The 27183-nt window shown below is 35.3% G+C and overlaps 1 protein-coding gene across 5 annotated transcripts in view; it reads right to left on the bottom strand.

The window, feature by feature from the left end:
• Nucleotides 1–27183, bottom strand: part of BTBD9 (BTB domain containing 9) — a 112832-nt gene that overhangs the window by 73711 nt on the left and 11938 nt on the right. For all 5 annotated transcript variants that reach the window (XM_031061051.1, XM_031061047.1, XM_031061058.1 and 2 more), the window contains exon 6: nucleotides 24572–24691. In XM_031061051.1, coding sequence (XP_030916911.1) covers nucleotides 24572–24691 — 120 coding nt within the window. The remainder of the gene's footprint in view (nucleotides 1–24571; nucleotides 24692–27183) is intronic.

The following is a 27183-nucleotide window of genomic DNA, read 5'->3' as shown; positions in this document are numbered from 1 at the left end:
GCTTTCCAGATACTTCTGTATTATACTTAGTGCAGAAAAGGCAAAGACTGTCATTTTTTCCAAGTCTCATGGTTTTCACCTGTTAAATTTAAGAGCAAAGAGCTCTCTATCTCTTGTCCTGGGGAAAGAAATTCAAAGACAGAATTAATACAGGAGTCTAATCATCTGCCAAATTGTCAAGTGATAAGACTGCCATATTATGATGATCAAGCCGACAACTTCTCTACCATCTGAAGGGAAAGGTCTCACTCCATTTCCAATTTCATTATTTCAAGCCTCCCACTTTTTAAATTTCTGGCCAAGGAGTTCCACCTCTCAACACTTCTGGTGTTTATCAGAGAGAGCTTCTTCGCTTAAATCAACTTAACTTATGGGAAGGCAGAAAACTACCCTGTCATGGGTCCGTGAATTGAAACTGCTCATGCAGAGGTCAGACATACACCAGAGCCAGCACAACGGAGCAAGGCTCCATTGTTCACCCAAGAATGAGGAAAGAAGTTCTTCCATCCTTTTCAACCTTACTACAGTCTTGCCACAGATTGTACTTGCACATACAGCTAACCCATCTTATGAACCAATTAGTCCCCTAAATTGCTTCAAAGAAGTAGAAAACAAATGTTTCCTCACTGTTAATAAGAGTTTTCTAACAGTAAGCATGTCAAGACATTAAGTGAGGGGACAGGATTCACATCACCAGCTCTGAGCACTTCTCACAGCCTTGCTCTGAAGCAGGGGGTGACCAGAAGCCCTGTGGTGAAGTTGGTGTATGTGGGTACCTGAATGATAAGTGATGCACTTGAAATCTCATCAGGCACCTAAAGGAAAGCATGGAACTGCACCCAAAACACTCAACTTCCATGTCACTACTTCAAGCAGAATAACCTGGTATCTTCCTAATAAATATGAGGGCAAGGGTCATCAGCTGATGAACAGATCTGACAGATGCAATTACATGGCTACCAGAAACAAGGCATCTATGCTTCCAAAACCACTTCACTCAGACCACCAGGTCATACCAAGCTGCAGAGCAAGTGACCTAGATGGAACATCACAAGCCTGGTACATGCTTTCGAGTATTTACGCTACCCAAGCTACTCATACACATTCCTATAAAGTCTGACCCACATAACTCTAACTAAGGAAATTTAATATAATTATTTAAAACTTCATAAAATCCAAGTATCAGAATCCTATGCACAAGCATTGTTTTGCAGACATATTTATTCTTTTTCCTTTTTTTAAAAAAGTATGCATTTCCTTCTAAAACTGCTAAAATGTGAGTCTGTGACAAACTGCAGCAGAAATGGATCTGAAGCAATGAAACACAAAACATTAAAATACATGGCTAAAGAGATGTTTAATTAAGAAAATTATCCTTTGTCAAAACCTAGCAGCAACACTTTACAGTTTTTGTCCACAAGACACAATTTTATTATTCATACAATGCCATATCAGGTCTGATTAAAATATAAAATCTCTTTAGGAAATGTTAAGACTATATTACACCACAATTTACAGCTTATTTGTCAAACTGTGACAACACTGTATTTCTTATCAAACAACCTCTATTAGTATGTATGAAAATTCACCCTAAAATAACTTCACAGTTGTCAGAGATGACTGTAAAATTAAAGTCCATGGTTCAGTACAAAATACATTCAATACACAAGCATAATGGCTGTATTGAGCTTTGTATCATCTACCCGCTCCTTTTGGGAAGACATATGGCAACATTCATTCTTACTTCCATTGCTCACTCTGTCTTAAGCTTTCTTAAATATTCTTTCTGGATGTGACAAGAAAAACAGAGGCCTGTTGAAGTGCTCTGAGCACCTGGAAAATTAGATCAGGTGGCTATACCATCACTGCTATTCCCCACCGAGATTAAAGGTTATTAGTGAAGACTGTAAAAGGGAGTTTCTGTAAAGGAGAATTTGAAAGAATCCTGATTGCCATAACTTAGAGAGTAATTAAACCAAAATAATAGACCTTATGCAAAGGTTTGACCAACATTTTAATGAGGTTGGAGAGCACTTTTTTAAACTGCTATAGCTATGGACTCCTGATAACAAAATACTGTACTATTGAGTGCTCACACAATGCAAGCTATTGAATTTCCAAACAAGAAAAGCAGCCAAGACTCTTGAGTCTTAGCTTTCTAGCAGCTAATTTCAGTAAATTCAAACCTTTTAAAACTGCACAATAATGTACTTTTGTACACCTTTATTAGCTGAATCTGTATCAAAGAGCAAAAAAATTCCTGATGAGATCTCTGGGTTTGAATGCTGAGGGTTTAACTTCAGCAGTGGGAGACAGGAATTAAAGTACTCCCACTGTCAGTTAAGTCCACATTTTAGTTCCCTGTTTGGCAATTACATTGACATTATTATTTCAGCAACCTCAACATTCACTTCTGCTCAATTTATAGAATAATACAGATTAAAAAAGGTACAATTATGACTTCAAAATCAAGATTTTTTAGAAACAACATCTACATAGAATAAGCACTTGCTTCAACTCTGATCTGTAAGTCTACTAGAACAAAAACACAGGAAGAACTATAAAGAACAATTAAACTGAGCAGAAGGAAGAAAAGAATAGATAAATTGAGAAAATTCTAATTCTAAAAATTACAATCTTCAAAACTACATTTACTTTCAAACTTTCTTCCCACATAAGAGCTGGATGGCAAAATATGAATCAGAAAGACTTCTGGCTTTTTTCCTTTTTTTTTTTGTTTTGGGCTTTTTGTGGTTTTTTTTTTACATATACATTTAAATTAATGCTAAAAACAACAGCAGCAGCATTTTGTTTTGATTCAGTCAAATAAGGAATTTTACATGACTTTGAGTAAATTATAACCTTAAAAGTTTAAATAACTTGCAATGAAACCATTACTGTCACTCAAACAATTTTCTACAGTTAAAGTCTGCATGTTAAGTGTAAATTAATTTTCCATTTGAAGAATATCAATAATTTATCTGCTCAGTGTGAAGAAGGAAAGATGCAATTGGAGATTTTTTCCTGGAAAGATTTTAGTTATTGCACAGCACTCTCTAGTGGCAAAAAGCGTTCAAATCAACTGGAACAATTCTCACTGAAGAATTTATGTCATAACACGATTTTGCATGACTTAACGCATACCTATGCTTCTTTGGAGTTTGGGAAAAGTGCTTGATTTTGTGTCGGTTTTAGTTTTTGTTTTAGTTTTGTGGGGTTTGGGGTTTTTTTAAAACTACAATCTCTCACATGCAACTTTTCTCATGGTAGTGCTTCAAATACAATCTTTGTGAAGATCATTAATGCTAAATTTAATAACATTTCATCTTTGCCTAAATCATGCCTTTTAATTTATATCTATGCAGGATATTCCACGAACAACAAAACAGAAAGCCTTTGCATAACTCTCCATTGATGTTCTCTGACTTCAAGCAGAGTCTGTAAGGACAGATCATTCTGAACTGCTGGAAAGCAGCTTCTGCAGTCTCCATGTATACTTCTTTCTAAAATGTATTTCCAAGAGGCCTATGATTCAGTAGGTTACAAATAAAGATGTGGACACCCACACATGTAGCCAAATTGTATTTTGTACATTATAAATTGTACCTAACGCATATAATGACAAATACCACCTACCTCCATTAATCTGCACAAAAAAAGACATAATAGATGTTTTCTGTTATATTTTTTAAATAAATTATTTTATTTTAAGATTAATATTATCTTTGCGTATGTCATCCCAAACTCACTCATCCATCTCCTGGGAACAAAGATACAAGGTTGATTTCTGCAAGAAGTGCGGAGGAATTTACTGGTCTTTCAATAAGCTCACTCCCTACCTCTCCTAACAGCAAATTTTTCACTGGGATCATTATGCTAGACAGTGCAGATTCCCTTTTGTATTTGTGAACTAAGAAAAGACCCCTTTACATTACTTTTCAAATGCAGATCAACTTATTTCCATGTTCATTAAAAAAAAAAATCTGAAATTCAGCTGTGAAATGGAAAAGCTGTATCTTATTATTTAATCACTCAGGACATGCTGGTTCCTAAACTCCCATTTTACACCTTTCGGTGAAATGGCACACTTTCTGTCAGAGTAATAAAATACTAACTTAATTCTAGCAATAGAACAAGCACAGGTAAGACTGGCTAATTCCTTAATATGACAAAATTGTAAATATTCTGTTAATAACTGTCTATAACAATTTTTAATACAATTGAACTTCACTTTTAATGTTTAAAAGTCATTGTTGAAGATACAAGTTAAAGATATGAGCATCTGACTTAAAACATACTTTGTCATAAAAGAAATTAAAAATAACATTACAACCCTGAAGACAGATGGGTTTGTGTTTTTTTTTTTTAACAAAATGTAAGAATTAGAATTATAGTCAGAGGCTAGGAGCCATTGCAATTTACTACATTTATTCATTTCTTGTTATTTAAATGGCTCATTTTTAAGCGTTAAGTATCACATGTAAATTTATGTTTTCTAGACAAGACTTTTACACAATAAAAAGAGTTTAAAACATTTTCATTACTGAAGTATATTTCAGCCCAAACCTCCAAAGAGAGAACTAGGGATACACTGGTTGGTGTGACACGTCCCTAGACAAGCTCCCCAGGCAGGAGCAAACAGTGCATTCCAACCGCTGACAGCGAGAGCTGAGCAGGCTCTGATCAAAGCAAACTCAAGGACCAGGGATTCAAAAGGCTCTGGCAGCCAAAAAGAACTTATGTACCTAAATATTGAACTTGCTTCAAGAAAGCAAGCCAAAATGCTTTTATCTAAGGAATCACCTAGTGCTGGGAGGAATACACAGCCCACTGGAAAGCCCTCAGATGGATCAGTTTCTTTGTATGCCTCAAATTTACACATACAAGCTCTGAAGCATTATTGACTTCTGATACCTCCTACTAGCTGAGGTATGACCCAAAGACTAGATTAAAAACTCCAAATAAACCAGAATTTTTCTTTACTTCTACTTCTTATTATTATTATTATAATTATTTCAAGGTCTTTACATTATCCAGAACTAAGCTGGCTCCTGTTGAGAATACAAGGTCTCTGAACACCCTTTAGAACACTTTCCTTGATTTTATTACCAGGGTCTGTTGGGTTTTTCTAGATCTATTTAGTGAAGGTAAAGGTGGATATTTGTTGTTCTGAAAAGCTACCCTGGCAATAAACAGATCTTTCTGGTATATTAGTATCACAGTTTCACAACTTCTGGAAAATACCACAGATACAAAGCCAGCCTTTGCCCATACCAATCTCTACCTGGAGTTCAGAATGATCCTGCTGAGCACAGCAGGATCTCTGTATGAAGTCATAGCTCAGAAAAGCTTTGGAAGTACAGTTTACTCCTTTAAGGGTTGTATCATAAACATATTGATGGCTGAAAAACTGCAGAATTCTTGGAACCTAATAAAAAAACTTAATTCCACAACAGGATAAAGCACTGATTTTTGTCATCAAGCAAGTTTAAAACATGAACTGCATTCCTGTAAAGAACTTTTCCCACTATCAAGTATCTGCTAGAACAGTTTGCACCATTTAGCTTTCATTTTGAACATAGTAAAGACTAAATGCTGAAGGATCCTATCTAAAATAAAAAAAAAAAGCGAGAGGGCTTTTTAAGACCATATAAATCCATGTTATTCCTTTTTTCAAATTTTACAGAAAAATTCCTATTTTAGGGTGTCAAACACTTATTACAAATTAAAAACTTTCTGAAGCATTTTTGGTCTTTGAATTAATTTTAAGGAGTACATGACCATGGAGACTGTGGTTGTTTCCAGAACCGATAATTTAGGAAAGGAAATTTATCAGGACTTTATTCTGAATTTCTTACTTTATTTTACTTAACAAACAAATTCTAGTTCTTATATGCACAGCTGTCTTGATAGAAAGAAGATTTTAAAGAAATCTTTTATTATAAAAAATCTTATATTATTGTTTTAAAATATTATTACATGTGGTATCTAGCTAGCTGGATTTTTAATACTCCCAGTTTGATCTAATTTTAATGTAACATTTTGAATTTTAAATGTTGCATTCCCCATATAAACTGAGTATTACACCAGCATACAATGTGCAATTAAAACAATTATGCATTACATTTATAAAGGAACTGAATTTAATTTTCCTGAAAGTAGTCAGTATTCTGCTTAAATAGGTTTGTATATCTTCATGCATATACACATAAATGTGTGTGTGCATGTGTGTATAGGTGCTTTATATAGCCATTGAAAATACTATCAAATACTGTGAAACACTAAAACCAAAATCAATTCAATGTTTGCTACACGTTATTTTATAATGATACAACACCAGAGAAAAATAGTATAGGAACCACTGCTTACATAAGAAAATCAGTTTTCTTGAACTCCTAATTTATTTTATATCAGTAAGAATGCTTTAAATTAAAATTCAGTACCCTACATGGGCTTAAATACATACGACACAAAATTTCCTTTCCTAGTCAAAGGAAAATCTGACTGTGTACATTTCATGTTAAACCTCGAAATTACTGTAAGGATAGAATAAATAGCTTCTCACAGGCACGCTGACTTTTGCTATGAAAATACACTGAATTTATATGATAGCTCTCATATGCTTTCTGCTCCAAAACAGTATCCTGAACTATTGTGCAGACTAAAAAGCCCAGTCTATTCTTTCAAGAGGTAGTCTTAAAGAATTTTCATAGGAATATGAATTTGAAAAGTTAGCATGGTGCCTTAAAACTGTGACTAAATGTAGTGTTTTGCTGACATCTTTCCTTATCATCAAACAAATGGATATTCTGCATATGAACTGTCACAACAAAAAGTAAGTTGAGATTTTTTACATTCTTTTCTCAGAGCTGATCTGCTTCTGCATTGCAAATTTTAGTACAGCACTAGAGCCTAAAGAACATCATTTTTAAACCTCTTATCATCATTTTTAATAACAGACAAGCAATATAAACATAAGAATTTTCATCATCTGGCCTTTGTATTCCTTTCCATATGAGAATGCAAATGGCCTCAGCTCAGCAGACAACAGAAAAGCGTCCAACAGCAGAGACAGAAACCCCTTTTTGGGCTCCTAATGAGGTCTCCAGAGCCCAAGGCAAACCAAAAACAAATTGTACTTTCCACACATTGGGATGTGGGGGCTGTGAGGAAGGAGAGGAAGAAAACCCTGGAGCTTGTCATCTGAAATTAATTCAACTTAGCCATGCCAGGAAAACACTGGTAATAAACCCTCCCCAACTAAATAAAGCTTTTACACTAGAAAAAAAAGTAAATTTATGGCAGTAATTTCATCTTGGGTTTTTCAAGAAGAGCTTGCTGTTTTTCTTGCACTCGATAGAAAAAATCCCAAAGGAGCAATGTAGGCAGCAATAAGGCAGACTTCTAAAAAGATACCACTTAATTTCTCACTCCCCCCTTGCACTATTGCTCCTCTTCCTCTTGTATTTAACTGAATATTAACTCTTCACTGAAATATGCTACCTCAAGGTTTCTCATTCTGTAGAGGTAGGAAGTCTTATGTTTCAGCATCCCCCTGAGAGGGTATTCCATCTCTGCAGGTTCATCATTCATTCCATCATCTTAAAAGCAGTCCAGAGATGCTAGAAAACTTGGTATTAACAAAATGCCATAAAAGATCAAAACATAAAAGACCTTAAAATAATAAATCTCATCTTGAGCCAGAGGATAAACATTCTATATGAGTAACTGACATTGCACTTCTTATTCCCTACATGCCACAGAAACAAAGTGATCTTGGATTTGGCAATTGCTGAATACATGTTTTTCTCCCCTCTCTTACACATCTTACATTCTATTAAAAATCCAGCAACTAATGTTCATAGAATCTACTTAATATACAGTATCCAAATCCTTTAAGCACGAAAAAGAAAAGTTTGCAATTTTAGTTTGTTCTATAAACAGAAACAGATTAACCAATATAATCTAGTTTTATTTTCCTCATTTTCAAAAGAATGATACAACTAAAGGAATTTTTTAGATTAACTGTATTAAAAAAAAATAGCAATGCACTCTACAAAACCTAAAGAAATTATCAGTGACATAGTATTACTTCACTCTGTATCATAACAAACCAAAAATTTCTGTACAGCTCACACATTTGTGTCGTAGAACGGCTTATACTCAGATGCTTTTCAACCACTAGAAAAATGCCAACCAAAGTTCTCCAAATTAATTATTTAATGAGTTGAACCTTGTGCAAAAAGGTTCCACACTCCGTAAAAGTCAGTTCAAGCAAACCAGAACTATGCCCTCACTAGACCTGATAGCCCCCATTTTAGGCCTGCTACCTCCAAGCTTTTCCCCTATTCTACACAACAGTCATTCTGCACATAAGGACAAGAAAACCTCTCCCAGAATCCAGTCTCGAGATTATTCTGGCTACACTAACTGTTTTTGAGGTCATCTGAAAACGGAAGCAGAATACTGCCCACACTGTTAATGCAGTAGGCCTGTCCCGGGCACAATTCCAGCCCAGCCCAACTGGCACTCCCTTCTCAAGCACTACTTCAGTGAGGGTCCACGTTGGCCAGGAGCTATTCCACCCAAGGGCAATGAGGACACTCAATACATTCTGAAAGCTGAATGTAGTTTTATATAGGATGAACATGGCCAAAATGTAAAAGGATACTACATGACTAAAGAACAGGCATTGGGACTATTTAGTCCATTAATTTTTAGATACCGCTATAGACTATTTGAAGCAGTTTCAAAGTTTTAAAACAACAGTTATTAGGAGCAAATATACTTTCTAGGTCAAATGATAAATTCCGTAAGTTTGTTCAGCATTCTCCAGGCTTGTCTTTCATGGTCATACTTCTGTGATTTGCACATGACACTTGCTCCTAATCGTACCTTCCGCATTTAGCTTACTTTGCCCTTTGGTTCATATCCTCAGTTTAAAAGGTTTTCTTTACTTTAAAAGCTTATCCTCCTATTCTTGTCTTCTGCCCAGGCTCTTCTGAGACTCACAAGCTACACAGTTCTTAAGAGTTTATGTAATCTGCGTATCAGGCTTATACTGTATATGTAAAGCTGGAGAATGCCAGCTGCCTTCAAATAGGATGAAATAGTTTTTTTTTTATTTTAAGAGCAACAAAATCTGGATCAAGAAAAAAAACAGTGCAGCATTTTTTCCCTTTAAACACAATGGTTATCAGGCTGATTTTCTGATGGAAACTCCTGAGAATCAATCAGTGACATTGGTAGGTAGTTTATTATCCTGTATTTATGTATTAATCCAATTATATTAGCCAAATATACACAAAGAAACTTTACAAATAATCTCTACAGCCTGCCATATATATGCCATTTAATTTACTGAAACAGTTCCACATCTCATCTAGCACAACTATCCTGTCATTTTCAAATCAACAAAACATTCCCTCTAATTCTGTTGAAACCACATTTGATCCATTTTACCTTAAATTAATCAGTATTTACAAGCTGTTGTATCATAGTTGTCCATAGCATTCATCTAGTGGTGCAAATTTTTTGAAGTATCCTCCCAGTTCAGGACAGAAAGATGCTGCCAGAATAAAACCAGCTGATACCACTGAGGAATTAAGGCCTTTCCCACATCAAGTACAAAACTTTTACTCCTTACTCTTCCCTCCCTTCTTCTTGCAGTATCACCCAGGTCGCAGTTTAAGTGAGAGAAATTAATGATGAGCTCCTGTTGTCTTTACCACATGTGTCTACAGGTAAGAACGTGTTAAAGGAATGAAGCCATGCCAGGTAAACTAAAAGCAAAGGAAAGGTATGAATGTGAGATAGCTTTAAACTATCTGGCACTACTTCAGCAGAGAATTAAGAGCATCAAAAACACAGAAAAAAGACTGATATAAGAAAATACAGAAACCTTACCAGAAACAGCAGAGAAAAGGAAAAGAGCAGCTCAGCAAAACAAAGGCTCAGCCTAATTCAGGGACTGATCAGATCAGCATTTTTCCACTTTACTGATGACTGGCCTGCAGAGAGTCACTAGGGCACTGTGCTATGGGTGGAGAGCATATTCATGTGTAATCCAAGTGTTTTCCTACTTAATTACTGTGCATTAAGAACAAGAACTATTCTTCACTCACAGACTAGATACCATCCTGCTCTCAAGCATCCACAGCCAGTGGAAGATACCTAATGATGCAAAAAATCTTACAACTTTTTTTATCTCCTACCACTGTAGCGTGAGGGAATAAAGCAAAGGAAGTTTCAAGCTTGATTCTTGGATCTCCTGTCTACATCTAATTTAGCTAATTGTTTTTCTTTCTGTAAGAGGCTGGCAGAGTTTCCTACACACTCTGAAGTCCCACCTTCCAGTTTAAGCATATGAGGTTAAAGCAGAGCACCAGATGTTTTCCTCTTCAAGAGGAAAGTGAGAGTCAGCATCAAAAATCCCTGCCTCAGTGCTAACCTTGAGCTCAGGGCAGAGGCAGACCAGCAGGAACCATTCCAACAAGGCTTTCTGAAGGAAGATGAAGCCATGACAGCACAGCACATGGCAGCTGTGTGTTAGTCACTGGGCCAAGACACCAGCTGTCTTAACACCTGGTTCTTTCAACCAGAATAAACCACTTACAATTTAGCCCTTGCCTGGAACAGAATTTAAAAGATTAAATAAGGAATTAACGGGTTTTTTAACTACAAAGATCTCCAAAGCAATAGAGGAAGAAGGTGAGCATCAAGACATTGTTAACGTGCAAGTGAACAGCTGCATTTAACATGCTCAACAGAAAGCGGTATAAAGAGGAAAGCAGAGTAAAAAAGAAATGCATCTTCTAGCATCCCAGATAACAAGCACTTGTTCCATTTGTTCTTTTGGAAACTGTGAGAAACTGCATTCTAAAAAACAGGCCACAAAAATTACTACAGTGACCCTGGAATAAAGTATTCTTCATTAAAGCTCTAATGTTACAGTAACTATGAATAACAATTCCTCTAACATTGACGCGTGGCCATAATTCTACAAAGAATAAAATTTCAACTTTATTTTTAAGACCACATATCCCCTGCACTTCCAAGCCTTGCGAAAAGCACAGCTGTATTTCAGAATATCTGGATAAGAATTCTCCATTTTTGTTCTTCATATAGGTGTTTGCTACTTTACTTTATATCCGTTTTATATTCCAGATCTAATAACTCTGAAGTGGAATGTTGAAAATATTTGCATATAATTATTATGGAATAAGTTCACTCTAAAGCACCACATATGAACACCTAAAATATCCTGCACAAGAAAACAAAACACAAAAAAATGTAACTCTTCCCCATGAGTGATGTTTATTTTTATATATATATATATATATATAAAATCTTCTCTTTCAAGTTGTGCAACACTAAGATCAGACACATCAGTCTATTCCATCTTAGTGGAACTTTTGCTCACTCAATTAAAGAGTATTTTAGCCAACTTTCATGAAACTACCGTATTAACTGGGCTAGAGCTTATAGATAACTAAGAACCGACGTATAAACCGATTTATTTCCTGACCCATAAATCAAGATTAAGTACAAGGTCAACATAAAAATTCTCCTTAAAAGACTAGGTGGGTAGGAAAGTTCCATAGTACTGTGAAGACATTTCTTCTATCCAATGTCTGAAGCAACAATGATGGATTCTGAAAGCCAGAAGTCAGAAGGAGAAGGAGCAAACTGTGAAAGGAAGCAAACCAAAAGATGTTCAGAGGAACGCAGAAACAACTCCTCTCTCCTTTAAAAAGACCACTAGAAATAGGAAAAAAACTGCAGAGATCACTAAAAAGCTCAGTCCCTTTCTATCAGTGTGATCCTATGCACCTCATACAAAAGCACTGTCCATTCATTGTTGGTGACTCCACTGGTGACCTCTGTTTTCTTTAAAGTACTACAACTACTTCAAGTAATTTCCATGGTAACTGCACACAGTTTCTAATTTTAATAGCTAAACCAAATTCCTACCTGAGTAAAATAATACATATTTTAGCTCCTTATTTGAGTGAATTATGTTCATAATTCACTAGAAGCTAAAATGAACAAAGATATTCAAGTGCAGTTATGCCTGAAAAAGAAAAGAAGGTAATTTTCCAGTTTTACAGCTGCTTTCAGAATTCTGCCTGAAGGATTACACTCGGCAGTTACTCAGATGCAAAATATTACTTCTATTCCATAGATTTTGAACATGAACTATTAAATCTGTTAGATCAATAGCCATTCCTCCCACGTGCACTTAAGAAATTAATAACGACTATAACATTTCCACACTGAAACATTTCCATTTTAGGTAAAGGATTAGAGAACAAATATATTCAACTTCTAACACTGCACCACGGCAGTTACATACAATGCAAGCCATAAAGTTACATAATGAAGATTAGATTATGAATTTCACCAAAACGGCAATTTTAAATAATGTACCACTGAGCTTACCTTAAAATAAAATGGGAAAATAGATGTTCTTCAGTGCCTAGATATATCTTTCCCCCTGCAATTTTTTTGTCAAACGTAGCCAGTAAGTCAGTTTCATAGTTTGTTTCTGAACAGCTCTAACACTGGTCATTCACAGTACAATATGAGAAAAAGTATCAAGTAATTTCAAACAGTAGATAGAGAAGATCTATCTGGAAATCAGCTAATTAAAAAAAAAAATGTATAAATTGAGTCTTCCAAAAACGAGAAGCTACTCAAGAACACTTCTAGAACAGTACTTTAAACAGGCTGTCCAGCAAAGTGGGCGAGTTACCATCCCTGAACTTAGAACACACGTGTGGATGTGGCAATTGTGTGGTGGACTTGACAGTGCTGGGTTAATGGTTGGACTCCATCTAAGAGGTCTTTTTCAACCTAAATGACTCTGTGATTCTACTTCCTCTTACATGCCACACCGTCAATAAAAAATTTATCACAGAATCATCCCAAAACACATATTTTTAACTGAGGTCCTGTATTTGCCAAAGTTAATACAGGAAATGGGACAACCTGGGCAGACAGTTTACATTCCATACATTGCTTTACGCAATTTTCCTTAGCCTATAATCTGGAGGATTCTTCAGCATTAACTTTTGAAAGTAATCTCTACTAAATGAGCTTACAGGAAAGAATAAAATGTTCAGTCAACGCCCCAGTTGCTAAATGCCTTTTAAAATTAATTTTAGACACAAACTAATATTGTATCTAATATGCATCTTTTGAGAACTCCAACTTAGAAACTGTTCCTTAGTTCAAGAAGCCCAAAAATTTTGTTAAAATGTTGCAGAAAAAAAGTATGCTAAATATGCTGCTGACCTCAAGCATTATTATATTTACTTCCAGAGACCTATGGGGGAAACCACTTAGGTGCCAGATGTGATAGTGCCAACACATGCCCACATGCCACAGGACAGTAAAGAGTTATCTACATAGAAATCAGGTGATGCATAGATGGTGCAGGCACAGCACAGGTAACTACAAAGTTTCCATAATACAAAGAGTAAAAAAGGATAGGGAGCCTGAAAAAATAAGTTTTCTAGCAGCGAACAGTAGCTTCTGTTAAAAAGATGGATTGCACACTCTTCTGTGTAAATTACCTGTGAGTACAGTGAACCCCTTTTACTTTACTATAATTCAATACTCGTGAACATGCCTGACAACCGCTGATGATACGAGGAACATTCTCTTACTACTAATCTGCATTATGTCAATCCACACCAAGAGAATAAAAGACATTTATAGTCTCTAGTTTCACCCAAGAGTGAGCTATTTCAATTTCATTCATTTTCACTCCAAAGAAATAATACAGATTTGCTATATTGAAACAATTTGTTTCCCTTTCATTTACACACTTAACTATGAAGGCAAGATGAAATATGACACAGGAAGTAATCTCTCTTTACATTTGTTACATGTGCTTTATAATTTACTGCAAGCTGGAATCATCAGCAATAATGTCTTCTAGCCCTTCACCCTATTTTGATCTATCGAAGTTTTAAAATCAGTTTTCATCTAAATATACATTAAATCATTCCTTTAAAAAAGACGGGATGAAATAATATCTGAATGGGAAGAGTGTCTATGCATATATATAGTGTTTCACACAGATTTAGTTTTCCTAGCTGCTAAGTCAAAATCAAGAATTCTCTTGTAAAAAAAAGAAAAATAACCCCAAATAAAACATTAACATCATTAGCAAAACTGAAAAAAATAATTAAACTGTCCAGCTACCAATATCCAATAAAAATAATAATAGCAATTCTAAAAAGTCAAGCTCAATAGAAATTAGAAGAAAGTTTAATAGATAAAATACTTAGTACTATGCACTGAGGGAACACAACTGCTATACAAAATCAGCCTAAGGCACAGTTAAGATTGATTGTATGCTTCAATACTACGTACTCATCATTTACTCTTAAATTTTTCACATGTCCAAGTATGTGACACTTAAACCCATAATTTCTAGTCTAAAAAGCTTGTTACAGAAACAGTAAGGCATTACTCTTTTCAGCTATTGCTTTCTTAACTGAAGTTATTTTTAAACTCTATTACCCAAATTTTGCTGGTATAAAAAGAGCAGAGATGCCTGATCAGTTAATGGGAAATGAATATGTCATTTTAGATCACATAGCAAATGAGTATAAAATACTCCAATACAAATCTTATACATTCAAAGAATCAAATAACTTTAAGGTAAACTGCAAAACTGAAAAAGTTCCCCTTTCAAGTCTTCACAGGACATCAAAGAAAAAAATTATTTTAACTTCAGAATGTCTCACTGATTTTTAAGACTAGAGTTCTAGTCATGAACTTTAAAAAAAAAAATTCGATTTTTATCCTCTCCCCCAAAAGAGACTTAAAAAATTCCCTGGATAGGCTCAGAGGGAAAATTTTGGAGAAAATAAACAAACAAACCCCAAAAAAGAAACCAAACCAACTAACCAACCAAGCAGAAAAATCCATCTCCCTCCATTTGATTTTAGCTTCTGAACTATGTAAGGGTATTAATCTTTGCAAACAGTACATCAAATTCAAAACAATACTACCAAATTTTACTTTCAAAAATTGAACTAAACAGGAATTCTCATGTGGCTCACACAGTTACTTGTAACTGTGTGAAAGCCAAAAACGCTTTCATTTGCTAAGTACTGTCAAATATCAAGAACAGAAGTACTGAAATCTTTAATCTTGTTTCTAAATAGCCTGGGAGCTAATAAGCCTAAGTTCTTGTTAGTGCAGCCTCCAAGTCTGCAGATGAAAGAAGCTTTGGATAGTCAGATAGCAGGGTGGGGTCACTGAAATACTGCACATCATTGTGAAGGTTGCTGAGAACAAAGCAGTGCTGTTCTGTCACTCTGTTACAGCTTGCTGCACCCAAATCTCAAATGTGCACACACGGTTCTGGTCTCCACACCTCAAGGAGTACATACCAGAGTCACAGAAGGTACAGCCAACACCACCAAAAATCACAAAAGCAACTGAATAGACGGAACCAAAGAGTAGCGCTTGAAGAGTCTACACTTGACATTCACAAAGGCTTAGTAAGAGTCAAACAAGTGAATGCAACGTTTTCATTCACCAGATCCCACAATACGGAATTAGAAAGAAAAAGTAGCAAAAGGATTGTCTAAATAGATAAAACTACTTTTTTTATGCAATGGTTAACGAGCTTTTGGAAAGCGCTGCCACTACAACCTGCAAGCAGTTGACAGCACCCCAGTCAAGAGAGGGATCTTAAATAAATGAATGGCCAAGGTATCTCTGAATATGCACTAGCAGGATCAGAGGAGTATGAGGATGAACACACAGGAGTCTGTGCTCACAGCCTCTCCCTGACCAGCACCTCCTGCTCTCCGGGTCAGAGACTGCACACGCAGCGAGGTGCCCACTGACCCAGCTCAACAGGGCGCCTACACTGTTAATGTAATGAAAATGCAGCTTGATTAGCCAACTTTGCAATTTGCCATTAATAGAGACAGGGTAATTTAACTGAACAGAACACAGATTTAGAGATCAATACTTAATACACCTTCCATCACAGCTGTTATTCTCCAATACAAACGAGAAAGACAATGGTATGAAGTAATGAAACTACTACTTTATTGATCACTAAAGATGTTACTTGTAGTACCTAAAATTTCCAAGATCTTTATTACATCTGCAGTGAAGTATAGAAAAATTTGTCCCACTCTTACAAACGGAAAACAAGCTTGACAGTATAAAGCTGTTAAAGTCACTTTGTGGTGAAAACCAAAACCCAAATGCAGAATCTGGTGTTTTAGAAAAAACATTTTTTCTTTCTTTTAGAAGACATTACAAATAATAACTGCTTCCAGTACAGTAGCAGCCTAAAAATCATAAATCCCATGTGGTTTTCCTATCTTTAACCCTACCATAAAAAAACCTCTCTTAAAACATTTTTCACTTGCAGAGTTTTTCCCAAACATTATATTTTTTTGAGTAATATATCTCTTCCATTGTTTTCTTTCCTTCTCTTACTTCTGTCAGTTGAAGAAACTTATACACATGTTCATGTCTTACTATCTACAATGTAATTCTCTATAGCACATAATTTGTTCAGTTTGATTTTTCCTTTTCAACTGTTTGTATCCTATTTTCTTTCATATTAAAGAGTGAATACTCCTTTTCAAAACTATTTAAAGCTGCATCAAACAGAACCATCAGCCCCATCCTCCCAATTGAAACTGAGATGAGAAAGAGCAAATAGAGGCAAAGCCAAAGAATTTTAACTTCCAGACAAGTTGCATGAGCTTCTTTTGCAGAGAAAAAGGACACTGAAGAATAGTTTACCTTAGGGCTTTTCTACTCATACTCTTACCTTTCTGCTGCACAGAAGATAACTAGAGGTTTGTGAACAAAGAATCAAGTTTAATCACAAACAAAACTGCTTTACTGTAAAACTTTTATCATCCAAATTATTCCACAGCTAAGACTGGCCTAATGTTGGCTGACCGGTGACTTTATAAATTTAGACACTGAGAAGCACATCCACAAAAGTGCATTACTTGGTTCATGCAAACAATCTGAATACTCATAATGTGCAGTTTTAAGTGTGGTACAGCGTTTCAGATACACATGGGCAAACCGTGCCCATTATCTGCTAAGACATGGGAAACAGAGAAAAGCTTTACACAGTGGCATCAAACAACTTCAACAGACAGCCTCCGGGATCAACGAAGTGAAATAAACCAGAATTCTTACAAATTTTCCAAAACATTATTTCCTCCTGGAAATGCCTGTCTTTGTAAACATGTATAGCAAGTTTTCACAGTAATTCCATCTCTTGGAGTGCAACAAAAAACACAGAAGAGAGTTTAAAGAAAAGAAGTGCTCAAGATGCCTTTTAAACACACTCGTCTTCTGCAACATTAACTTTAAAATACAGCTTGCTGTAGAATTATCATCAGCAATTTGATAATTCAGCATTTAGGTGTATCTTTATGCATCACTGTCAAGCTGAATAATTACTGATAATTTTCACTTACATCAGATCTCATTTATGAGGTGAAACACTGAAAACAGAACTCAAGACAATTTAGAGTTTAAGAAACTCAAAATGAATACCTCAAAATTCAGACTAAAGAAATTCTAACCATACTACAAAAAACCTACTTATTATTATGTCAAGCATGAGAAATATGTAATCTAGGTCTCTTAAAAAGTTAATTGTTTCTTCCAAACCATAAAGCAAAAATAAAATAATATATTACACTTCTTTTTTATAATTCATGTCCAACAAACAGGATTGGCAGGCTCTCCCTATTTCTCAGGTATTTCTATACAAGGTATATTGACCCTCTACAGATACTTTTTCAGACAAATACTCATTTTCAGCTGATAAGTTGTCTGGCAGGTTGTCATCAATAGCTTAAATACACACTAGCTTTTTTACTTTTCCTCAAAGCTGAGTTGGGCTCTTTAGGTTAAGATAATTGAAATTGCTATGACAGACAGGAGAAGGAGTCTGAGAAGAAAAAAGCTGCTTTGATAAAGTCCTTGATCAAAAATATTATTGATTATTCCTGTAGAGAAATGAGGTTTTGTATCACTAGGAGCAGATTTGGAGCTGAATTTAGAAATGTAAGCTTAAGATCAAAAGTATACATAACCTGAAATGAAGAAAAAGATCTTTTAAATCGATAAACACTCCAACCCAGATGAGGCAATAGCTTTCTTGATCCTGTGTAGATGATCTACATTTTTTGAAAAATCTCAGACTATCACCTTTTCTTAGGAACAGAAAAAAACATCAGAATGAAAACCTACTGCAAGAGAAAAAAGGATGCTTAAACACTGATAGACAGAAAAACAAGTAGCAGCTATTCACTAAAATGGAGACTACAGGAAACCATTTCCTCCTATTTCACAGTTAAAAGGCAAAGTACTGGAAACATGCCAATAAAGACTCCTAAATATGATCACATCTTACAAGAAAGAACAATGAACCCTAGTCCCCAGCCCCAAAACAAAAAAAGAAAACTGCCTGCAATGAAAATTGATTTTTGAAAATAATGTCAGTGAAAAGCCTCAAAGGTCTGGAGTAACATTTCAAAATTGCTTTTCCTATTTATTACTATGCTTCTGTAACACAAATCAAGATAATTTTTACTTATTTCTGGAAATTACATTATTGCTGTATCACTTACAGTATTAGATTCAGGAAAGGATTTTAAAATTTCAGTATCCAGAAATAAAGAAAAGCTAATTTGAACTATGCAGCAAGGTTGGGATTTCTTCGTAAACTCAAACACCAGCATATCTGCACAGTTAGAAATAAAATATTTACACAAGAGTCAACACTTCCCAAAAAACAGTACAAATAAAATAATTAATCAACATGTTGCCTGTGCAACTATTTGTAGTTCTCAGTACTACAGTAACTAGGGTAAAGATGGTTTCAGTTACCCAAGTTTAATCACTCCATTTACAGGAAGTCCTTTTATAAGGATATTAAGAACTTAATGATAAAAAAATTTTTACATACTTTTCAGACTGACAGAAGGCCTTACCAAGCTCTTACCAACAACCCTTGGTTTGCTTTCTAGTTAGGTCAGTGATGCAGTAGGGCTTCATTTTAAGTTAAAACAATGTTCAAAATCTTCTTTTGGATGTTACATGCTTTTTCTGAACACCACCATTCCCTACTGGGAAACAACACATAAAAAACACTCCCAGCACTAAATTAAATCTGCAGACATTGCTTTCCCCTCAGTTTATTTCAAGTATGTTGGACAATACCTCAACTGCATGCTATATCCACTAAGGTTCCACCAAGCTCAGGAAAACTGCAAAATGGCTATCCATAACAGTTAATGTTCTCAGAGATCTACTGGTAAGGCTGAGAGTGAGACATTGCTGCTTAATCAGTAGCTAATTTCAGTGACTCTCCAAAAGACATAGAAAAATAAAATTACTGCAGCACCACCAGTAGAAATTACCAGAGTTACCTGAGGCTGCCTGATTAAGACCAGAATCAAAGAAAAATGTTTTGTCTAGCCTACATGTGAAAATCACATCTCCTTGCATGTCATTACCTACAAAATAATTGTGCACATCTACTAACGTGTCTGAGTTTAGAACTACCTTAGTACTGAAAAATTTACTCTTGTATTTTTTCAGTGTTCAGAAGACACAGTCTACAATTTAATTTGTCTTCACTCAGGCAGAGGATTACAAATACTGTAATCATTAGTAGCAAAAACTGTTGAAGCACTAAACGAAAAATCCACCCAGTATCATCAATGCTTAATAAGAGGAAAGGCAAGTAGTTTTTTCCTGCACTAATAAATACATCTAAAATACAAATATACCTTCTGAAGTAAAAATAATTCTAATGCCACACTTTCTATAGCAGCCGGGTGCTTTAAGGGAAACATGGAGCCCTTATATCACTATTAATTCAACACAGTAGTACTAAAAAACCTCAAGATTTTTCAGCTTAAAGCAGATGTAAAAAACAGGAAAAACAATATGCTTAAATAATTGCCCACGTTTACAGCATGCTTTTACAGGCATCTACCAGTTCTCTTAATAGAAACATACTTTAGGACCACTTGTTCATGCAAAAATAATTAATATTTCCTTTTGATAAATCACACTATTATCATCACAAAAAGAGCTAAGGCAGTAATAGCAAATACAGACAAAAACTGATCTCTTTACTATTTCAATATATTTTTTGAATGTTGGTACTACTGACAAAATAGCATTGATTTCAGACTATAAATTGGTCAGGTCAGGGAAATACTTCCCCAATCAAAACACAGAATTATCCAATGTCAAACTAAAGATGGAAAATGAATTGAAGGTTTCCTTTTGATTTTATGTACTAACTCCGTACTTGCTCCCTCTATAGCATAAAGAGTAGATCAGAATGATTTTGTAAATCTTGGAAGTTTAATACACAAAAAAAGCACACAGTAGAAAGAACACTTTCATCAAAGGAGTGTAAACAGAAAGAAATTAAGTATTTTAAACTTTTATTGTAGTGACACCTTGTGGCTACATCTGCCTTATTATGAAACCTCAAAATTTTTCATTTTCTTGTAATTCTTTTAATGCAGTTCTTCAAATATTGTGGTCAAGGATGAAGTAAAAACATGAAGTCACAAAACAAAAATGAAAAGATGAAAAAAGTGGGAAGGGTGAGACAGAAAGCAGCATTACCTTCTCAAAGACCTTTAGCATTTTTAACATTCACTGCTACAAGAGGAATATGGAATAACTATGAACCTGACACTTGTTCCTAACTTCCACAGGAACATTTTCTGTGTCCTGTCTTCCCTCTAAACAGTTTTCAGCTTTACATGAAAGTTGATATGAAAGTGTAAACAAAGAAAACAGGACCAAAAGAAATTCTAAAAAAATGAACTACTGTATTGAAAAAAAAAGGGGGGGAACACCCCTGTAATCCCACTCTCTTATTAGCTTTTTCTGCATAGTATATGATTGTTCAATTTTCAAGGATGGTAGAATAATGTATTCTAGAAGGATTTAAAGCAAAAACTGAAAGCCTAAAACAATCACATCAATAGAACCCCCATATGTTTTACTCAGTATTTTCTTCTACTAAAACCCCTCTAAATACAGCAACACCCTGTTACTTGCTATACTAAGTTTTGACACTGAACAAGTAATCTTTGTACAAATTAGCTTGTTTATCTTAATCAGGAATCGCATCCTACAAAGAATACAAATGATCTGATGTGTGTGAGAAAGCACAAACAATCTTCTCATCTTTTTATTTTAGAATTTCAGTCTTCAGTTATTGCTCTTGCACTTTTTTTCACTTATTAATCTGACAGAGGTTATGGCTGCAAAAGTTACTCTGAACACATTAAGACAGACTGGAGCATGCAAGCAACATGAAGAAGTCAAGAGTGTAAATAGTCTTATCACATTACTTGACTTTGCCTAATGAGTTTGGATGGTTTGATATGCACTTTGCCAAATACAAATCATCTTCCATGGGAAGCACAACAATGCCCCTAACTCCAACACTACTGTAAATATTCTATAATGCTCCATATATCAAAAAAATCAAATCATGACAGAGACTATGACACATATGACAAATGATTCATTAAGGAGGCTGAATTGGTTTTAATTCACTGTTGTATAAATTATTTATTTAACAACTAATGGCTAGAAGGTTGCATTTTTCATCCAGCTTGTGTGAAAAAGGCATTGATTGTAGAATTGAATATGGATAGATTTGCTTAAAGAGGGAACATGGATAGATTTGCTTAAGAGGAAAGTCACAGGTTTTCAAAAAGACAACCTGTACACATGCAAATAAAAGACACACTCCATCAATTTTTATGCCCATGGAAATGTTTGAGTAGCTTCTTAAAACTTAGATGAACAAATCAGTTCAGATGCTGACAGCTCTCACCTTTTAAAACTAATACTTATGTGAAAGGTAACTCAAAAAGGCAACTAACCCTGCCTAATGTTGCAGGGCTCACATCCTGTTTATAATCTATGAAGAATTGCTCTAATGTATCAGACAACTGTACATGTTCTACTCCCTCACTTTGGCAAAAGGCATGCAAATAAAAAAAACCCAGTCCATAATTCTACTCTTCAATTCTTTGTTGCACTTCAATATGACATCTTACACAGTGACCTCATAAAGCACTTTGAGCTAAAATAATTTTTTTAAATAAAAAAAAACCAAATCACCACCTAATTGAAGACCTTCCTGGTGAGACATTCAGTCCATAATTATCTACTAAAAATGCATTCAAAACTTTAGAAAAATTGCAGCATGGTTCCCTCAGTGGTTGCTTCCAAAAATATTACCTGCATTAGTAAGACAAAAAGAATAAAATGCCAAAACTAATGGCAAGAAGACAGTACATAACAAGATGCTTCCACTCCTCATTAACAGGAAAATTTTGGCACTGGGACTTGAGACACTAAAACAAGACTATACAACAGAAGCAGCATTAAGCAAAATAGAGTGTATAAAACTCTTAAAACATATCTGCCCTTTGATAAGCATGAACAACATGCCTGTGAAACAGAATATGAAATATTAAAGGAATACATTCTGACAATCTTATACTTTAAATCTGTGCTCACAAGACTGGAGAACACCTCTTTTTTAGGTGTCAAGAAAATGCTACATATATTAGGATTTCTGTTTTGTGTATGTTAGTATACTGGAAATAACTAATTCAACTTGTTCAAGTAAACAGAACTACTTTAAATACATTATCACAAAACACTGAAACTGGAGACAAAAGAAAAGTTTAGTAGTCCTTGCTTACTTCCTTTGGAACAGATTATTGACGAAAAGACAGATAAGTAAGTGTCTAATACTAATATCCATGTGTACACAGCCTCCCCTGCTCAAAGCCTCTCTCCTGGAGGGAATTTGATCAAAATTCCCAATCAAAGGAGATTCAACCTTCAAGTAATACCTAACTATTTATATTAATATAATTAAATAAAAAGGTCTTAATGTTGAACCCCTCAATGGAGGCTTCAATTCTCTGGTGTAAATAAAGATTACAGAAAATATTATCTAAACTATAGTTAATTATTATGGTGACACAGCTGAGAATTCGTATTTTGCCTTAAGGTTACTGCTCCTTAACAATAAGTGCTCATAAACTTAGGCTGCTACATGACTTTATCTTTAGCTCTTCCACTCTTCAAATAAGCTGCATCTCCAAGAAATTCCCAACCATTTTGTGGGTATGATAATGAGGAACAGAGATTTATAGAAAAGAACAGGATTTCTTTGGGAAAAAGAAAGCACTTCTCTCCATGGAGATTCCAAGAGTTGCTGTGCCAATTAAAAAGTTTATGTCTACAGAATAATTATTACAATGCAGGTCATTTCCTCTCAGGGTCTATGACCCAAACCTAATGATGACAGCATCTTTAGTATCTACAGGTTGTATCCTCCCTATCAATTAGCTCAATTCAGTTTTTGAATAAGACTGCTTCAATGTGATTATCAGCTTCTCGCAGAATTCCCAACACCTATGGTTAAAAAAAACATTTACGGTTTAAAAAACATCACTTTAACAACACTTAAACCCATCTATTCATTTTCACAGAATGGCAGAATCTCAGAATATGCTGAAGGGACCTATAAAGATCACCGAAGTCCCTGTCATGGACAGCACCATCCCCAGGAGTGACACCTTGTGCCCAAGAGTATTGTCCAAACACTTCTTGAACTCTGTCAGGCTGGTGCTGTGACCACTTCCCTGGGAAGCCTGTTCCACTGCCCAACCATCCTCTGGGTGAGGAATATTTATCTAATATCCAACCTAACCCTCCCCCAACACAACTCCAAGTCATTCCCTTGGGTCCTGTCACTGGCCACCTCAGAGAAGAGATCAGTGCCTGCCCCTCCTCTTCCCCTCACAAGAAAGGTGTAACTGCAGTGGGATCTTCCCTCATTATTCTCTTCTCCAGGCTGAACAGATCAAGTGCCCTCAGCTGCTCCTCATATGGCTTCTCCTTAAGGCCCTTCACCATCTTTCTGCCCTCCTTAGGACCCTCTCTAATAGTTTAATATCCTTCCTATATTCTGGCACCCAAAACGGCACACTGGAGTCATCCCTCAAAGCTCCTCAGTCCTAACTTTCCCCTTTTACAACTATTTAAAACAGTGCATCAGTAGAAAACACATAATTCATTAAAATACATTTTCAAGTTCTATAGTAGGTATCTAAGTGCATTATAAACATTTAGACAGTCAAGGAATCATGTTTACTACTGAGTGAAAAAAACCCAGCATCAGCTGCAAAAAAAGATAGGTATGACTCAAAAAAACAACAAAAAAAGAAGGAGATAGGTAGATATGGAAAAACAATAGTTTTCAAACTGGATACCTGCATTGTATCAACTACATTAATATTAGAACAGGATAATATAAACTATGATAAAACTATATAAACTAAGATATACTATTTTTTTAGCATAGCTGATAAAAGTTGAGCAATAACACATTTTCAGAAATACATAATGAAGTAGCAAGATCCAGCAATTTATTCTGGTGCCTACATTCTTTAGTGTCAGCCACAGTATATTACAGTGATGAACTAACCTGCAGACACGGGCAGGAAAATACAGGTTCTGCCAGGACCGACAGAGGTATTTAGAGTGATCGATAACCCGAATCCAGTCCAACTCATCCATGGACACCTCAATGTAGTAGGAATAAGACCTATGGATTGTCGAAAAACACTGGTTAGAATACAAGTCAACAAATTTTAGGTATTAAATTTTACATCGATTTCGATTTTCAGTTGTGTTGAAAAGAAAACTGTTCTTACCCAGATACTTGTGCTGAAAAGAAAACTGTTCTTACCCAGATCCCTATTTTCAAACTAGCTTTCAAAAGGAAGTCTCACAGTTAAGATGTATTCTCAGAATGATTTAAAACATCCACACACAATCTACAGTCATTAGATGATACTTCTATGCCTAAAAAAATGGAGACTTTTGACTCTGTCATAAAAATTATCATTTGTATTCCTTCCTCATAGAATAAAAGTAAATCGCCACCAGTGATACAGTGGTACTTCTATTGCCAAATCAATAAAGAAAAAATGAAAAACAATTACTAGATCAAAAATGCAAATTCAAACTCCTCACTTGAAAAAAGCAAATTTATTTTATGACCATTTTCACTTTATGACCATTTCACAACTGAAGTTGTTCTTCACTTCTGACCCTTTCAGTTCTTTATGATCCATCACTGAGCCTGTCATTACTTCCTTACACACTCTGAAATTACCTCATGAAAAATAAAAAAGCCACTGACAGAATCTGTGTCTTCCTCTTGCTTATAAGTTATGTTTACCTTACAGTTTGCTGTTAAAAGAAAGCAAACCTAAACTAGAACATAAAAGTTACAGCTAATTCCCTATTATATCCATGACTGTAATGCTTAGAATAAAGTAGAAATTTCACTTGTAGGACTGCAAGTCACTGAATATATGTTTCAGAGTATTTTCCTTCTCCTAAGGAATTAGTCTGCAACATTCACAGATATTTCAACAGCACCATGTCAGCACTTAACATCCTTTCACAGTGATTTCTACAGAGGTGTTGCTCTTAAAAGAGTTCTACACAAGCATGTCTTATTGAACATTAACGTCTTTGTTAGTATTTCTAATTTTCCTGATGATTTAAAAGAGTACATACTTAAAACTATATTGTTTAAAAATCCTTACAATGTTAGGTAGCTGTTAATACCTTGGAAAGGTAAGGCTGAGTCTTTAAATGTCAATTGCACAACCAGCTTTCACATTCACACCAATCAGATGTGTAATACTCACGACCCACATAAATACAATGTGTTTTAGCAACATTACTATCACTAACATACGTGTACTTGACCAAACTAGGCAGCCAAGTTTTAGAGTTTGAGCAGTTTGTATACGCAAGTTACTGACCTCTGTCAGTCCTCTCTGCCTTGAGAATTCAGAGGTTCTCATCATTGCTAACATGTATTTGTTACCTGTGACGGTGGTCACAAGGGTGTTTGGGTGAAGGAAGAGACGTAGATCTTTGACTCATGATCAGAAGGCTTGATTTATTATGTTATGATATATACATATACTATACTATACTAGAAAGAAAAAGAAAGGAAAGTTTCTAGAAGCTGCTAGCTACTTAAGAATAGAAAGTAAAGAATGAATAACAAACTAGCTCTCCCAGACTGTGTCTGACAGATCTCAGTTCTGGATTGGTCATTAATTATAAACATGCAAGCTGGGCCAATCCAGACAGACTTGTTGCATTCCACAGCAGCAGGTAATCTATTGTTTATGTCTTATTGCTGAAACTCTCACCTTCAGCAGAAAAAATCTTGAAAGAGGATTTTTCATAAAAGAAATGTCTGTGACAGTTACCAATACACAACATGCTACTTTTTGGTTTCTGAAGATACCAAACAAAGAAATATTACCCCAAAAATACAGTTCCATTATCATACACAATGGTATGCCTTTAATTTTTTTAAGGCTGGATAGCATCTTATTTGCAGAGGCAGTTTGGATAGCCTCCCCCTAGCACTTTTACAGCTAAGATTCAGCTGTTAACACCTCTGAACAAGAGGTGTAAAACACCTGTTAGCTTCCATTTGGTTCTGTTAAGAATATCCAATAGATCAGAACTTCACACAGATAGTTAAAATTAACAGAGTAGCTTAAAAAATTGTTCAACAAGAAGCAATCATCCTGTACAGGTCTGTTCATGTCTGTACAGGTGTTAAAACACCTCTTTCTCATGTATCTCATTATTCATGTATCCCAGGAGAAAGATGCAGTTTAGTGGCCAGCAACTGTTAGACAAAGACGGTAGAAGGAAAAAGATCTCTACAAAAAGCAAGGACAATCTCAGAGTAAGAGAGACATGGACATGTCTGGGCAATCCCAGATCCCTAAGATCTTGGCTGGCAAATTCCTGCACAGCTCTCAGGCCAAACTCTTCCCAAGTTCAACTACCCCATTGTAAATTGTTTACCTAATATTTATTATTAATTTATCTTCTTGCTTGTGTCCACTGCTCTTTGCACTCTTAGTACACAGCTGCAAGAGGACTCTGTCCCTGTATTCTCTATATTCTTCCACTGAATATGTGAGGAGAGCAACAAATTCTCTCTCTAAGCCTGCTCATCTTAAAACGGGCTTAGAAGAGAGCTTCTCATGT

The sequence above is a fragment of the Geospiza fortis genome, unplaced genomic scaffold, assembly GCF_000277835.1.
Source record: "Geospiza fortis unplaced genomic scaffold, GeoFor_1.0 scaffold41, whole genome shotgun sequence".
In the NCBI taxonomy this organism is placed as follows: Eukaryota; Metazoa; Chordata; class Aves; order Passeriformes; family Thraupidae; genus Geospiza; species Geospiza fortis.
The sequence above is the reverse complement of the archived record's forward strand: the minus strand, read 5'-3'. Positions and strand labels throughout refer to the sequence as shown.